The 16,790-nt window shown below is 56.2% G+C and overlaps 1 protein-coding gene across 10 annotated transcripts in view; it reads left to right on the plus strand.

Moving 5' to 3' along the window:
* The window catches only part of EPS15L1 (epidermal growth factor receptor pathway substrate 15 like 1), a 105,213-nt gene extending 88,932 nt beyond the window's left edge, over positions 1-16,281 (plus strand). For 3 of the 10 annotated variants that reach the window (XM_070792600.1, XM_070792599.1, XM_070792601.1), the window contains 2 exons: positions 10,371-10,576; positions 15,675-16,280. In XM_070792600.1, the coding sequence (XP_070648701.1) occupies positions 10,371-10,576; positions 15,675-15,821 (353 nt within the window). In that variant the 3' untranslated portion in view covers positions 15,822-16,280. Of the gene's footprint in view, positions 1-10,370; positions 10,809-15,674 lie in introns of those variants that run through there. The other 7 variants (XM_070792602.1, XM_070792603.1, XM_070792605.1 and 4 more) reach the window with 5 other exon arrangements.
* Positions 16,282-16,790: the final 509 nt, after the last annotated feature.

Consider the following 16,790-nt stretch of genomic DNA (forward strand, 5'->3'; position numbering starts at 1 on the left):
AGAGTTTCTAGGTAAAAGTTGTTGATTTGCAAAGGGAGAAACAGATTTTTTTTTCAAGTGCAGGAAATGGCTGTGTGGGTGTCAGTGATTGGGCCCTCGCGCCTGCGGCGACAGATAGCGGGATCCTGTGCCCTGGGCCCCACCCTTGCCACTTCCTGTAAGCGCAGCCCCACATTGCGGTTCCTGCAGCGCCTGGGTGACACCAGCTAGCGTGCCTTCACCGCTAACCAGCCAGTCACCTTTAACCTCTCCCCAGTTTAATTATTATTACAGCTAATGACCTTTTCACCTGCAGAATAAAGCCACGCACACTCTGGTGGTGTCTTTCTGCCCCCTCCCCCTTCTCAGTATCCTTCCAACCCATACCAGACAACGGGATACTATTTAATAACTAGGGTCCTGTTTGATTCAAGTGATTCTGAAAAAATAAATAAATCATCATTTCTCCCCTGGAACCCGAGTCCCCTCCCACATCTGTGACTGACCCCACGTGGTAACAGAACAGGGTCACAGAAGGTGGCATCTTTCTTCTGGCGCCTTTCTGGTGTCTTCCCGCCCCCGGGGCCGGCCCATCCGCCCGGTGGTCAGCTTGGCCGTCCCGGGAGCTGCCACCCGGGAGCCAGCTGCAGAGGAAGCCTCGGGCCCCTCCGTGGCGCCAGCCGGGGTGTGTGCCCGGCTCTGAGAGGCCAGGCAGCGTGGCGTGAAACCAGGGCGGTTAAGCAGTGCCCCTGTGGATCCCAACCCCTTGTTTATCGCGCAGGATCCACTCTGAAAATGGCTTCTCCAGTTGAGCCGTAGCGGTTAGCACCTCGGCCTTGAACTTAACTACTTGAATTCCGTTCCCACGATGATTTCAGAGAGATAATTCAGTGGGTACATGTGATAGTTCTAGAACAGGACAAATGCAGTTCATTGCCAGCTCGAATGTGGAAAAATGCGACAGTTGCCGGCCAGCCAGGGTTGGGGTGCTCCAGGGTCGGGGAGCTCCAGGGAACCTCAGGCACCCAGCCTGGTGGAGCCCTCCTTTTCCCGTGGGCTGCCCCCCGCCCCCGCCGCCTATCAGGAGCGTCCGCGCTGGGACTGGGCAGGACCCCTGACCACAGTGCTCATGAGCCGGCTCCTGGCCAAGGAAAGAAAGTCACTTTCCTCTCAGCTTCTTAAGGTGTGAAACGCCTGGAGACGAATTGTTCTCTGGGGTGAATTTCTGTTTTGCAAAGTCGGCCGAGTTTGAAAATAGAAGCGTTTGCCTGCCTTAGCCCACGCCCGCCCTCCTGCACCCAGAGTCGCGTGGTGGATTGAGTGGGAGTTCAATGACACGCTTGTCACCTGTTGTATAGCGGGGTGAAAGTGCCCAGACCTGGGGGGCCTGGAGCAGATGAGTCGGGGCTCAGCCTGCTGGGGTCTGGGGGGCTTTATAGCAAGGCCTTGAGGTGGGGTGCAAGAGCCTGGACTCCCCAGTCTGGCGTCTGTGTATAGGTGTGAACAGACAGCGGCTACCACCCTGGCCCTGGCACCCCCCTCGCCCACGGCAGAAGCCCTGTGTACCTCCCCCAGCCCCTTGGTTCTACCTACAGCAAGGTGGGGGGGACCCAGGGAGACGTTCCCCACGAGGTGCTGGCTTTTCTGATGGGGTGAATGTTAACCCCCAGCTCTTCACTCCTCGCATTCAAAGCACTGAGTCAACCCCGCTCCTGCCGCCACTGTCAGCTGAGAAGCAGCACGTGTGTGTGTGAGTGGGTGCTGGGGACCAGCCCTCAGGAGCGCGGGGGCGGGCGGGCCCCCCACTCCAGGCTCGCTCTCCTTTCTCGCTGCCCCCACGCTGGGAGGGCTCCCAGTGGGCTCTGCCCCCCGCCCCTGACTCCAGCGCACATGAGTGCTTTCTCACCTCTCCAGACCCGCCGCACGGCACCCTGGGGACTTTGTTAAATGTGGGCACGGCGCCTCCCTGCCCATGCCGAGGTGGCGTCCTGGCTGCACGGGCGCCGCTCTGTAGGGAGGAACCAAGGCTGGGCCACTGCGGCCCCAGGGCTCCCCCCACCTGGCTGTAGCTAGCATCTCCCTATCCCCCCAAGGCACCCCAAAAGACCCCTCAAGGGGACGTGTAAGGCCAGCACACGGCTGACTCAGCAGAGTGTTGCAGGCGCAAATCAAAAAACAAATATAATTAAAAAAAAAAACAAATTGTGAGACCTGCCAGGTTGTATTATTTTTGTTGTGAAGGCTGATTTATGGTTTGTAAACTCATTGATAAGTCACGTACCCCCTCCCCGTGTTTGCCACAGAACCAAAACAGCCCCCGCCAGGTGTCTTACGAATGTCTTTGGAGTCCTCTGTGGAAACCTCTTAAAAAGTGTTTTTCAGTCCTAAGGGAATCTGTCCTTTGAGGACCCCAGAAGTGTGGCGACACTTTCCCCTTCTCGCCTTCTCCCTCTGACCGGGCAGTGACCCCACTCCCCTTGGGCTCGCTACCTCTGACCACCCCTGGCACCTTGCAGAGGGTGAGACAAGCTCATCAGGTGTGGGGGTGCCTGGTGGATGATAGTAAATATTTGTTCAGCTTTTCTCAACAGTTCAGAACCAAACCTCATCCTGCTCCCTTCAATGCATTCAGCAAATTTGTCTTAAAATTCAGTAAATATTTTTAGTGGAAAATCTCAACGTTGTGATGGTGGGGACCTCAGATTTTATCTTGCTGGGGCTCTGCTGCTTGGCACGGCTTTGATCTGTGGGGTTTGCCTTCTCCTTGCGTGTGCTTGAGCCAGAGTGAGTGGGCTGGAGTCTGCAGGGCTCCTGGCTGGCACACCGCTTGCGTGGCCCTGTGGGTCGTGGCCCAAGAAGTTAGGTCACCTCGTCCCACCAGAGGGGGCTGGGTGTTTCTCTTGTGCGTTGCTGAAAAGCGATCTTTTTCAGCAAATAAAAAGTTTCCGAGTGATGATGGGTGTGAAAGGTGAAGCTCTGGACAGCCTGCTTTTTCTCTTCCCCCAGTTCAGCTTCTTCGCTGGGTTCAGGGGGCAGGAAGGGAGCAGCCAAGGTGACAAGGAGGGCACCTCCACAGCCATAGCTCTCCCGTAGTACGACTTTCAGAAGTCTGGCGGTTGTGTGGGTGCGCCGTGTTGTGTAGGACGAGAGGCAGTTGTGTGGGTGTCCTGTGTTGTGTGGGACGAGTGACAGTTGTGGGTCCCGTGTTGTTTGGGACGAGTGACAGTTGTGGGTCCCGTGTTGTGTGGGACGAGTGACAGTTGTGTGGGTCCCGTGTTGTGTGGGACGAGAGGCAGTTGTGTGGGTCCCGTGTTGTGTGGGACGAGTGACAGTTGTGGGTGCACCATGTTGTGTAGGACGAGAGGCAGTTGTGTGGGTGTCCTGTGTTGTGTGGGACGAGTGACTGTGGTGTGTGTCCCGTGTTGTGTGGGACGAGTGACAGTTGTGGGTCCCATGTTGTGTGGGACGAGTGACAGTTGTGGGTCCCGTGTTGTGTGGGACGAGTGACAGTTGTGTGGGTCCCGTGTTGTGTGGGACTAGAGGCTGTTGTGTGGGTCCCGTGTTGCCACAAATGGCAGCTTGGGAACGTCCTGTGTTGTGGAGAGTAATAGCTCAGGTGGGGCAGCTGTCTTGACCACAGACCTTTGTTTTTTATTTTTGTGTTTGGTTGTTTTTGTATTTATCTCTCATCTACAGAGCTGCACTTTCCAACTGCAGCCCTGAACCTTATAAACAGAGCCCAGCCACTATCTGGTCGGGATGAAACACACACTCTGGCTCACGTCTGCTTTTGATTATGTTCTGTTCATCTGATTTATTGAGACCCTCCCGCAAGTCACCCAAACGTGTTAAACTCTCCTTCGAGGTAAAAATTTGCAAGCAGAAGAGCCTGCCTTCCTTCAGTGTTCACGTTTGTGAGTCGTGGAGGGGATTGTATTCCACTGTTTTCTCCCCTCCCTGCCGACTCTCCGGGCTGAGACCTTCCCGGAGAAGCCAGGAGGGGGAGGTAGGCTCAGGGCTTCACGCCCTCCAGCGCCCCCGGCCTGCCAGTCCCCGATCCTGGGTGCTGGGGGCCCTCTTGGTCTCGGAAAGTTCAGGAGCAGGAGAATTAAAAATACTGCTCCCAGGGTGGGGCCGGCCAGCAGGGTTTTTTTTAACAGCACACACCGTGGTAAACCATCAGGTTCATATTGTTTTTGCTCAAGGCCGTCCTGAGTGCGGTTTCGGTGCACCGCTAGGGTAGCTGCTGAAACTGCTGCGGTTTCAAATCAGCCGTGTTCTGTCCTGTCTTCAACCTTGGTTCCCCACCCTGGTAATGAAGCCTCCTCTAAGTGCCAGGGAGTCACCAGGGGGCTCGGCAGCTTCCAGCCCCGGGCTGGGGGAGGGTCTTTATCTGATTGTCTACAGTCACATCCTCCCGTCCACTCAGGCCTCCCTGCCCTGGGCAGATGTCTAGGAATGACAGGCCAGGTGTCATCCTGGTTATTAGTTGTATACCAAAATTTAAGGCAAAAAAAAAAAAAGATTTGTGCTCTCTTCTCTGAAACACGCCCCAGACAAGCCTCTTTCCTTTACTCTCAGTGCCTGGAGCCGCAGAAAGGCGTAAAACGGGCGGCAGGTCTGCCCAGGGGCACGGAGGCAGATTGGGTTACCCTGTCACGTTTAATATGAGCACCACTTCAGAAAAAAACAATTAAGGACCTAGCAGAAGTGGTTACATAAAAGCAGGAACCAGCCCCAGAATGTATGAAAAGTGCAGCTGCTAAAAATAAACGGGGGCGCAGAGTGGGAAGTGTTGTGGACCAAGGGCAGTCAGGGCAAGGGCGTCTTTTGTAAAAGGTGTCTCTGCTCGTGAGCGTCGTGTCAGGCCAAAGCCGGGAGGCCACCAGTTTTGCACGTGTGAGGTCCGATAACTCAGCCTCTATGCCCGAGCACAAAAACAGATAACCGAGAAAAAACCGTTTCCCCCACCACCACCACTCCAAAACAGGAGCAGTTGATGTGCCCTGGTTTCATATTAACACAGTCATGATTTCTAAATAACAACGGTTTCGGCAACCAAGCAAAAACCAGGCCCCGGGCCGTTCGTTCTTGGGTGTGAGTGCCTCCTTTCAAGATCTCCCCGATTGATCATCTCCATGCCTATTAGAAACCTCAGCTTGACATTCTTGCCGGCTGGATTCTTAACTGCCTCCCACCCTCCAATCTCTGCCCCCAAAGTGACTGAAAAAAAAAAATCCCCCAGACCAAGAGAGGAAGCTCTTCTTAAATGAAAAAAAAAAAACAAGGCACAGAAGTGGGTGATGGTGTATTTGAATATCTGCACTGTTGGGGTCACTCTCAGGGCCTGGCTAGGGTCAGCCAACCCTGTTATGCGTGCTCAGATGTTTGCCGTGCTGGACGGCATGGGGAGGTCTGCCTGATGGAGGTACCTGTGGGAGGGAAACCACGGTAGCCAGGCTGCAGGGACCATGCCAGCTGAGGTCAGTGTGCCCATGCCTCAGGATGCCATACCCCTGGGCGCCCCAGCAGAGGTGCATGCATCGGGTTGGTTGGCAGGTGAGGCCTCGTCCCTTGGGGCCTAGGGAAGGCTGCCGGTGTCCCAGGGGACCCCGGCACAGGGTTCGCTCAGGATCCTGTCTATTCACAATCAGCCTTTGGTGACGCCACCCCTTGGGGTTTGGAAAGCGAGGCAGGGTCTGCATCTGGGTGTACGCTGCGGGGGGCTCTTCTCTCGGGGGGCACGCCTGGGCTGTGGTGCTGCTGCACTGCGGCAGGGGGAGGCCGCATGGAGGGTTTGAGGAAGCCCAACAGGTGGGGGCCAGCGCAGGGAACCCGGAAGTTCAGGGGAGGCCACCCTGCCCAGGGGCTACATATGCCCACCCACCACCCTGCTTGGGGGGCATCTGAGCAGCTCTGCACGCGGGGTTCTCAGTCTCCTTGTGGAGCTCATGGGGGACTGCCGAACTGTCCTGCCCTCTGGGTATTGGAGCCATGGCAGCCTGGCGTTGGCAGACTGATAAAACGTGATTTACAAAAGCAGACAGCCCCCTCACAGGCTGACCTCAGCTCTGGTGGCCGTGGAGAGCGGACACTCCTTTACGCCGCCCGAGTATCCTAGGGCCGCCGTACCACATACTGCAGACCGGGCAGCAGAGACAGCCGAGACAGAGCGTCTCAGAGCTGTGGAGGCCGGAAGTCTGAGATTGAGGTGGAGTCCGGGTTGGCTTCTCCTGAGGCTGCTCTGGTTGGCTTGTAGACGGCGTCCACCCCTGTGCCTTCCCGCGGCCTCCCCTCTGTGCATGTGCGTGTCCTGCTCTCCTCTTTTCTCCCGAGGTCACCAGTCCTCCTGGATTAGGGCCCATTCAGAGGACCTCATTCTAACTTAATTAGCTCTGCAAAGATCCCTTGTCCCAAGACAGCCACATCCTGAGGTACCGGGGGAGAAGACCTGAGCATAATGAATTGGGGGTGGGGGACCAGTTCATCCCATCACAACCCCATTTCATGGATAAGGAAGCTGAGGCTGAGGGGGGCGGTTGCCGTGTTCCTCCCCATCTTCCAGGGGTCCACGGCCCACTGTCTCCAAGGGCTGGGCCAGGAGGGCTGAACACAGGCCTGGGGAGATGGTGGGCCCAGGCACTTAAGGCAGAGGGACTGTCTGGAGAGAAGCCCTGGGCTGGGGTCCTGGGGAGCGAGGTATGGCTCGGGCCCCTGGAGGGGTGTCAGGGGACAAGGTGGGGAAGGGTTTTGTGCGGGCTTTCTTAGTTCGTCACGGTGGAGCTTGCACGTTAGAAAGCTGTGTTCAGTAGAGCCGTCTGGGGAGCGGGGACACAGCTGTGGGCAGCCAAGCGCTCTGCCTTCTGGAGCTCATGATCTCTTGGGCAAGAGAGAAAATACACAACGAGTGACCTAATGACAGAGCAGGACGGGCTGCAGCGGTGTCTGCGCCAGAAGTGGGGAGGGCGGCCTCTGAATGTGCGGCACCCCTGCGGGGAGGGGCGCTCTGGCCTGCAGCAGTGAGCGCAGGGCACTGCACTGAGCTGGGGAAGGATGGCCGAGGCTGGGGTGGGTGCTCCCAGAGAGCTGGAGAGAGCTCAGCAGGTTCGGCGCAACTCTGAGTTAAAAGGCCACCTCGCTGAGTGCAGGGGCCCACGGGGCTGAAAGCTGAGAGAGTGAGCTGCCCAGTGGCTGTTGCAGGGCTGGTTCCCAGGGACCCAGGAGAGGCGAGGACCACTTGCCTCGGGTGGTGGTGCCACTGTGGGGACCCAGGCTCCCGGGGCTCATGCCCATCCTCCTTGCCCAGGGTGCCCCTGTGATCTGCCCGGCTTCCCGTTCATTCACGGCTCCCGGCTGTACAGCCTGGAGTTGATGAGCTGCGGGGCAGGGCTTGCCTGATCCCTCCCGCCTGTGCTGCCTGCTCACCTCCAAAGAGGGGCTCTCCTCTGCCTGTGGTGCCAGCCCAGGGGGCCCGCGCTCACCCGTCAGCTCATCCCTCGGACCAGGGAGTAGGCTGCTGTGGAAGATGGGCTTGGGGGAGGTGGCTCTTCAGCCCGGCACCCAGATCGGGTCTCCCTGTTGTCTGAAGCCCACAGGGCTGAGGTCTGGGAGGGAGAGCAAAGCCAGCAGCTAGGAGGACAGGTCAGGGAGGAGCATTTGGTGCTGGAGGGGGAGCAGCCCGAAGTCTGTGGCTCTGTCACAGATAGAAGAGGAGGGACCAGAAGTCTCGACCTGTATGGAAGGTGGGGTGTGGGCACAGCCCCCAGGACTTCACTTGAAGAAGCCAGTTGCCCTGGGGAAGAGGGGCCCTAATTCCTACTGTCTTGTGCAGTGGACTTGGCCCGTCCTTCCGGGGAAGTGTCCCCGCCCCAGCAGGTGGGGCCCACCCAGGGGTTTTGGCAGAGAGATGTTCGCCTGGCCCACTGAACCTCATGGTTGATTGTGACCTGACTTGTGGCCACCGGGAACCTCAGAGAGCCTCCCCAAGTCTGCAGCCTTCCCCCTCCCCGCCCTTCTAGGTCAGGGTGTCTCCTGTCAGAGCCTGGGGCAGGTACTCGGAAGGTCAGGCTGCAGTGGGCACGCCTCCTGACTCATAGCCCCACCTCCAGAAAGTGTGTGAAAGTGTGAGTCGCTCAGTCGTGTCCAACTCTTTGCAGCCCCATGGACTGTAGCCCCCCAGGCTCTTCTGTCCATGGGATTCTCCAGGCAAGAGTACTGGAGTGGGTTGCCATTTCCTTCTCCAGGGGATCTTCCCAATCCAGGGATTGAACCCGGGTCCCCTGCCTCGTAGGCAGTTTCTTTACCATCTGAGCCACCAGGGAACGTCTCTATAAATAGACACAGGTGGGTGAGGCTGTGCTGTTTGTGACAGTAAGAACCTGGGAAGGCCAGAGGTCAGCATGGGGGCCCCATGAGGCCACGGGCAAGGGCATAGTCCTTTGATCCAGCCTCGGGAGGTGACGGAGAGCCGGGTGCAGAGCGGCCTGTGTCTCAAGAGCCCTGTGCGAGCCTCGGGAAGTCAAGACTCTCAGCGTTTCCTTAAACACGCAGACAGAAACCAACAGCAGCTCTCGAGGGCGGGGGTGGCTCGGGGCCTCTGTGTCCCTGCCACACTGCTGGCATCACCCGCCCACCCAGAGGTCCCAGCTCAGGTGGGAGGGGGCGTGGGGATTTTCACCACCGCTTCTGGTGGGCTCCGCCCCCATCTCTTCTCTGTGGGCTCTCCTGGGGGCAGAACCACGTCTCCGGTGACTCGAGGTTCTGAGTGAAACTGATGGAGTCGGGGTGGCCTTTGTACCTTAGGGCCACCCAGCTGCTATGTCAAGTGACAAGTAAAAAGACTCGTGTATCCAGAGGGGCCTGAGGTCAAGTGGTCACAGGCCCCACATATGCCGAGCCCCGCTTGCGCCCGCAGTAGGGCATCAATCATGGACTCTGACCCCTGACCCTTCATGCCCACTTCCCAGACAGAAGCAGGCCAGCTGGGCCTGAGGCCCTGGGCCTGGTCTGGGTCTCAGAACTCAAGGGGACAGAGGCAGAAGTCCTTAGGGACCCCTGGGAACCCTGAGAAATGTGGCCTTAGGAAGCAGCGTCAGAGAGTGTGGTTTTGGAGCTGGGCCTGGAGGTGGACGTGTGGGCAGGTGGCGTGGCAGAGGCCAGCAGGGTGGAAAGGCAGGTGCCCTGCGCTCAGGCGCTGCAGACAGGTCAGGCGTGACTCAGGGTCAGGGCCTGCCTCTGGACATGCAGCCTATGTCCAGGGTTCTGTATGGAACGTGGCCCTCGGCTTTTGGCTTCTTCTCGCACATTAGTTTTAAAATTGCAAGAGCAGAACATGGGCAACTCAGTTAACAGATCAGAATCATGTTAAGTGTGCCCTAGCCTGGGCTTGGACACAGAGCTGCCGAATTGACCGTCTCACCCCAGGGTACCTTAGTTACCCCAGGCAGCTGTTGGGCAAATGAATGGCATCAGGCAGGAACCTGGCCTCCAAACCCAGCAGATCCTGGAGGCTCATCCCATGGGCCCCCCTTGCCAAGCAGGCCTGGAGAGGGGTCTGGTTGCTCGTGGATGGTTCTGACGTGTTGGCAGGACTCACTGGGAGAAGCCCCTTGTCCTTGGGCCACACCCCCCAAGCGTAGCCTCGCAGCCTCATTTCCCACCAATTCTAAACACCTGTCTCCCATGTCCTCGTGGAGATCTACCTTGCTGGGACCTGGGTCTCCCAGAGCCACCCTCTTGGCAAGAGCCCACAAAAGCCCAAAGCCTGCCCCCTTGGAGTCAAAGGGACAGACGCAGGAGCCGGAAATGAATTTCAACCCAGGATGAATTTAAACCCAGGATGGCCGAGTGGGTTTGTCTGGTGAGCTGCATACAGACCCTCACCACTAACATGGCTAACTCTACATCACGTCATGAAACTAATTCCCCATCCTTCCTGTTTAGTTGCAAGTAATCCTCCACCTCCCCTTTTTTTTTAATTGGGCTCTTACAGTCATCTTTTTCTGCTCGACCATGACTTTGTAAAAACTCAGTGTGATCGTGAATGTGTTGCCCTGCTAAAATGAATCACTTTGAAACACGCCTGCATGTGAGCTTTCTAAAGATGATGTAAATTTTAGCTGTGGTGGGTGGGGAGAGAAGGGTCATCTGAATTGGTTTTCTGAGACCTCCCACAAAATCATTAAGCCTCCGGGATAAAGGAAGAGGAAAGCGGAGACCCATGCCAATTCCCCCTGGAGTCCGTCCCACGAGCCACATTCCAGCTCTTTCCAAGTGAAGGATAGAGTTTCCCAGGGAGCTAGCACCCGGCTCCTCAGTCAGGACTCTTGTTCTGTCCCTGGTCAGTAACTTGTATTTCTTCTTCTTTTTTTTTTTTCTCCTAAATTTTCCAGGTAAAAGTACACCCGTAAACCAGCTTGGTTCTGCAGACTTTACCGAACCCCCTGATCCATTCCAGCCACTTGGGGCCGACAGCAGTGACCCGTTCCAAAATAAAAAGGGGTTTGGGGACCCGTTTAGTGGAAAAGATCCATTTGCTCCCTCCTCTTCAGCTAAACCTTCTAAAGCCTCCTCTTTGGGCTTTGCAGACTTCACCTCTGTAAGTTGAGTTCTCTGCCTTCCGTGCCATCCCCTCCTCCCCCCTGCTCCGCTTGCAGCTTCCTTGGGGTTATCATTATTATTATTATTTGTCTCTTTGAAATGGCAAAGCTCCTTCTGGCCCAAGTCTCCCGGAACCTCACACCATCACCCATGTTATTTATTCTGTACTGTTTCTTGCTGTAAGAAAAAAACGGTTTCTCAATAAAAGAAAAAGAGCACTGGTTTGGATACTCTGTGATGAGGATGCATTTTCCTTCCAGCAGGATGGCCCAGAATGCCCGTTTCTTTATGTTTCACGGTAGACTCTCTGTAGTAGTTCTGTCGCCCAGAGGCTTTTGTGTTCGTTCAGCTTTTTTTTTCGGGGGTGGGGGGGAAGCCACCACGTCAAACACTTCTGAAGTACGAAAACAAGATCGCTAAAGTTAATCTGGGTGCTGCTGTCCTAAAAAAGTGTCTGTGCGAGAGTTCTCATGGTCCCAGTTTAGGGCAGCAAGGATTCAGGCAGATCACACCAAGGGAAAGCAGTTTGATTTGTTTTAAAAACACTTTTTATCAGCTTTGGAGAAAACCGAAATGCAAACGAGAACAGCTGCTCTGAAGCCCCTTCCTTGTGCAGGGAGAAGAAAAAAAAAAAAACAAAACCAAAACTCAGAAAGCCGTTCAGCAGCGTGAAATGCCTTTTCAGAAGCTAACCCGGGGATTTTGAAAGCCTGGCTCCGTGTCTCAGTTTGAAAAAAAGATTCCAGGCTGTAAAAGGCTTTCATGTTAGTGTGCTTTCTGCACCTTCGTGAGTACCCAAAGATCTTGTTCTCAGAGAGCTTCAGATGTTGTTTTCCCAGAAACGGTTTCCCTGTCCGTTGCGCACCTAATATTTTTTTGAAAAGGCTTTCTTCGCTTGGTTTGACAGAGAACCTTGTTTCCTCGTTAGGTGTGAGATGTATTGTTTATAGATGCTTCAGCTCCTAGAATGTCTATCTTAAAGTGAGCACCGCCGTTCCAGTGCCCAGGGCATGCCTGACTCATGTCAGATCCAGCTCGTGCACAGCTAGGCTGTGGCTTATTGACATCGCCCAAGATGCTGACACGTTCCTGGCTCTTGGCAACCTGTAGATATTTTACAACTGCAGTTGGCCCGGTTTTGTTGACAGCTAGTGCACGCTGGATATATACAAACGGTGACATTGTTAAATAAAAGCCAGAAACAAAACCCGCTTTATCTACAGTTTCTTGAATAGCACCGCTTTTATTTTTTGGTTAGAAAAAAAAAAAATGAAACACTGATGGAAAAAAATTGAGCTATTCACGTGTGACTTGGGTACTGTGTTTAGGGTAGGGGGGAAGGGTAAGTGGGTTTGAACAGCAGTTTGAAGAAATGATTGTTCTCTCTCTGAAATGCACAGTTCTATTTCTTACAGTCCCCCTCCTGCCACCCAATGGCTGGTTTTTGGAACACTTTTTTTTTTTTTTTAACCCCCCAAGATTTCAAGTTATCATTTAGTTCATCATTTTTGGTCATTTCAAGCACAGTTGTTAACTTCCTATTTTAAAACACCCATGGGGTTGAGTCACCCTTAGTTCCAGGCAAGGAATTGGGTTCTGCCAGTTCTCAGGTGCAATACAGGAGACCTGGGTTTCATCCCTGGGTTGGGAAGATCCCCTGGAGGAGGACATGGCAACCCACTCTAGTATTCTTGCCTGGAGAATCCCATGGACACAGGAGCCTGGCAGGCCACAGTCCATGGGGTTGCAAAGAGCTGGACACGACTGATGGACTTGCACTCAGTCTGCAGCCCTGCTGCCTTACGTTTCAAATCGCCTTTCCCACTTCGGGCGCCCCAGTCTTCCTGGGGAAAATCAGCTGACTGGGAGGTTCAGCCCCTTGTGATAGGACAGGAAGTGGGGAAGAAAGGACACCTAGCTGATTTGTCTTGTCCCCTCAGCCATACAGAACTGTTCCACCTCTGGGGGCTCGGAGTGTCTTTCATGTTCGTGGTGTCCAGGGATTTGGTCCATTGCCCGATGTTTTCTTTGTTCACTGGACCTGAGAGATAGGTGCCAACTGAAAGAAGGCCAAAGTTGGTTCCTCGAGTGTGTGTGTTTCAGCTTCCCGGGGGAGACGCAGAGTGGTCTCTTGACTGCTCAGCAGCCTGGCAGCGTGACTCTCAGATCAGACGTTCTAAGCGTGTGGTCAGGACACGTTGTTAACCCATGCAGAGGCAGCTTGGTCCGCGTTGGCCGTCAGGGAAGCCAGTGTCACGCATGTACCCAGTCCGCTCCCCACCCCCTTGGCGCCCCAGCGCTGCCACTCTGGAACCCTCTGATTTACAGACCCCGAGTTTCCATCAATGGGTTTCTTGTGCTTGTAGCAGCTCACAGGAAACCTCTCTGGCGTTTCTTTTAAAACGGGCCTTCTTTGTCTCAGGCAAATGTGTTTTATTAGGAAGTCGTATTTCTAGGTGGGCCAAACAGCGCTTTCTTTCGGAAGTGTGCATTAAGAGCAAATATCGGATGGGATAAGTTGCGCTTTGCCTCGTCAGATGAGTTGGATGCGTTTTCAACAGCAGGATAAGCGAGCTAACGGGAAGCGGCGAGAAGTGTCCCCACACGTGGTGACAGCAGACGGGGCGCACACGTCCATCCCCGTGGAGGAAGGATACTGTTACTTCACGTGCAGAGGGCTCTGAACCTCAGATTTCCACGGAGAGGCCGCCAAAATCAAACCACCTGTCGGGCCCCAGTGTGTGAGGTGTCTCAAGGGGGCAGAGTGCTCCCGACCTGCCGGGTCGCCTCGGTCCCTCGCCGTCATGAGAGAAGTAGAACCTGGAGCCGGCCATTCGCCGAGCAGCCCCTGCACACGCTGGTGTTCCAGATCCGGGCCGTCGCGTGACGCACCTGACGTATCCAGGTCAGAGGACCAGAGCGTGGCCTGGGCGTGGGCCCGCCGCCAGGGCCGGGGAGGGGGTGCTCCGCTGATTCAAGACACGGAGGGAGCTACAGAGAAGCCCCTGCCTTCAGCCTGCCTCCGCCCGTGTGCCCGCTGTGAGTCTCCGCCCTGGAGCCTAAGCTCGCCTCCGACGAGTCCTCCCCGAAGGCATCTAGAACATTCCCGTCAGCACGTTTGCTTTGAACTCACAGACTCCTGGAGCGGGAGGTTCCCGGGCTGAGCAGGCCCCACTGAGGTGCGGGCCTGTTTCTCGTCGGCCCCCCCCCACCCACCCGCCTGCTCCTCCGGGCTGGCGAGGGCGAGGTCCCCTGTCCACCCAGCTGCCTGTCGCCTCCCACCACTCATTCCCATCGGCATTTGTTGTTCTTTCCTTGTTTTTCTCCTGAAGAGGTGTTGGAAAATTCCCCATAGAGTACGAGGTGGGGGAGGGGAGGGCAGTTATCTGTGGCCAGTGGTGGAAAAACGAGGGGCGGGGACTGGCTTTCAGGAGTCCAAGCTGGAGACCCATCTGATCCCTGAGTGTTTTTCTGGGCCATTTCTTTAAGAAACTAGGACTCGACCTTTGTGCCTGGAGGGCGGCTCCTCTTCTTTTTGACCCTCACCTGCCCCTGCCTGACTCCCCAGACAGGTGGAGGGAGGCCTTCTGGGCTGTCCCATCTCCTCCCCCTCCTTTGGCTCCAAACCAGGCTCCCCCAAGCCAGCCCTCCCCTGCCCAGCCCCCACTGCCTGGCCTCGTCACCCCCAGACTGGCGGTCAGGTCATGAAACATGGACAAACCGCCAGTCTGATTGCCCCACTTGCTTGTCCCAGGAGTGTCCTTGGGAAAATCTTAGCTCCTTTCTGGTGCACATGGGTTCACTGTCCCAGATCCTTGGGGTTCAGCTGACTTCTCCACACAGAGGAGAGATGCCGACGCAGGCAGGCTAGGGGCCCAAACAGGCTGCAGCTCCGCTGGGGGTCAGCGGTGCTGGAGGCACCTCACCTGGAGACAGGGCACAGTGACTGGGGGCCTCGGGGGCGGGGACTCCACCAGGGGAAGAGTGTGTGACATCCGGCTTTGCTTTCCTTTGCATAGAGCTGGAAGTCCATCGCTCGAATGGTTTGAAATCACCTATCTCAGGAGAAGGAAATGGCAGCCTACTCCAGTATTCTTGCCTGGAGAATCCCATGGACTTTCTGAGCCTTGGCGGGCTACAGTCCATGGGGTCAAAAGAGTCGGACATGATTTAGCAACTAAACCACCATCTTGGGATCAAAACAGTTTCTTCCTTTGTTTTAAAATTTTTTTAAAAAGTACCTTTTGGAAAAGGACCCCCGCCCCCCTCCACCACCACCACCAAGAATGAAAAACTCCTGGACCAAAAGACAGCGTGATTGCCAAGGGCTCCTGTGAACGTTCAAGTACAAAGTGGCTCTTAGCATCTCCCAGAACCCCTGGGACCGTGGCTGAGGCAGAGCTCCCGCATCTCTGGACCTGTCGTCTCGTTTGGCCTCAAGGCCCGTGTACACGTTGGAGACTCGGAGATCTATTTGAGCATGAGGTCTCCAGCCCCAGCGCCTCTCGCCCAGGCATCACGGGCTGTCATGGAGGCCCAGGCTCGCGGGTTCGGCGTCCCATCTCCTTGGGATTCAGCTGACTCTGCTCCCAGCTGCTTCCAGATGCCTCTGCCGTCCCCCGACAGGAGGCCCAGTAGAGCTTCTCCGTCTCACCTCCCCACCCCCCGTGAAGCCTCCTCCAGGCCGGGGGAGGGTCCCCAGAAGTCTCTCAATGTCCCTAATCTGATGCCTGGCCTCCACCTGCTTCAGCTCCCAGCAGGGATGGGGCGTCTGGTTTCTCTCCGAGGTGGAGGTGGCGGTTAAGGTCAGACTCAGCCCTGCGTATCTCAGTGCATGTGACCGCCTTCCAGGCTGGGGGTCAGGACTGGGGCACGCGCGTCCCCTCTGCATCCCCAACCAAGAGGGGGCTTCTGGCTTTTCCTGGTTTTCACCCCCACACATCAGGTACCTCCCCTCAATGCATCCCAGCCTGGCGTTTCCCCACACCCCACCGATCCCCCCAAGGGAGACCTCCACATCCTCTGTGCCCCAGCCAGCTGGCAGGCAGGCACCATTTCGGGGACCGTGTAACCCACCCTCCGTTTTTCCTTTGCAGTTTGGCAATGAGGAGCAGCAGCTGGCATGGGCCAAGCGGGAGAGTGAGAAGGCGGAGCAGGAGAGGCTGGCGCGGCTGCGGCGGCAGGAGCAGGAAGACCTGGAGCTGGCCATCGCGCTCAGCAAGGCCGACATGCCTGCCGCCTAGGTGTGGCCCCGCACGCAGGTGCCCGGAGGCAGGACGGCCACGGGTCGGGCATGAGGCAGGAGAGGACGTGGAAATCCCTACGTATACACACACTCGCTCTTGGCGGTCCCCAAGTCACAGCCACTGTTACGTCAAGGACTTGCTGGTCAGAGAGCCCCAGGCGCTGGATGCCTCAGCCGGGAAGGGGAGACATGGTTCACCCTAGCAGAGCGAGGCCCGAGGAGAGGCCGAGGATCCACCTGTTCGCTGTGACACGCCCGCCTCCCTCCTGGAACCGGCAGGCAAAGCACAGGGCGAGCAGAGGACGCGCCTGTCTCCTTACCCTCCCCCGCTGCTCACACCTGGGCACACCTACCTGACGCCTCCCTGACTCCCCTCTCAGACAGACACCCCAGTGATGTATGCATTCATTGTATAAAAATTAAGTTTGAATGATTAATATAAAATATTTTAATACAAAAACAGAAGAATCCTTTTTTTTTTCACTTACCCGTTGTTTTCCTTGCATGAAGGTCCACGCGTGATGTCACAAAGGCAGACTGGCCTCGGGCAGGCGTGGAAAACCAGGTCAAACATCTCTGGTTAAATCCTAAGTGTTTGAGAGAGTTCCTTGCAGTCCACGCTGCCTGTGCAGGGAGCATGGGTTCAATCCCTAGTCGAGGACCTAAGGTCCTGCATGCTGAAGGGAAAAGAAAAAAAAAATTCTAAGTGTTTGAGCAGAGGCCACAGAAAACAGCCAGCTTGGGAAGTGTTCAGAGGTCACCCTGTACCTCCGGTTGCAGAGTGCTTCTGGAACGGTGGGCGGTGACCTCACTGCCCTGTAAGCAGGGCAGGCGGCCCTCGGTCACCATGCTGCCATTTGAAATGAGATTCCCACCATACAGTTCACTGGAGCCCCGTCCAGTCTGCACAAGGAGCAAGGCCGGCGGGGCGGGCCTCCTCAGCAGGAACCCATACTCAGAATCGGCA

Source organism: Bos indicus, chromosome 7 (assembly GCF_029378745.1).
Source record: "Bos indicus isolate NIAB-ARS_2022 breed Sahiwal x Tharparkar chromosome 7, NIAB-ARS_B.indTharparkar_mat_pri_1.0, whole genome shotgun sequence".
Classification (NCBI taxonomy): Eukaryota; Metazoa; Chordata; class Mammalia; order Artiodactyla; family Bovidae; genus Bos; species Bos indicus.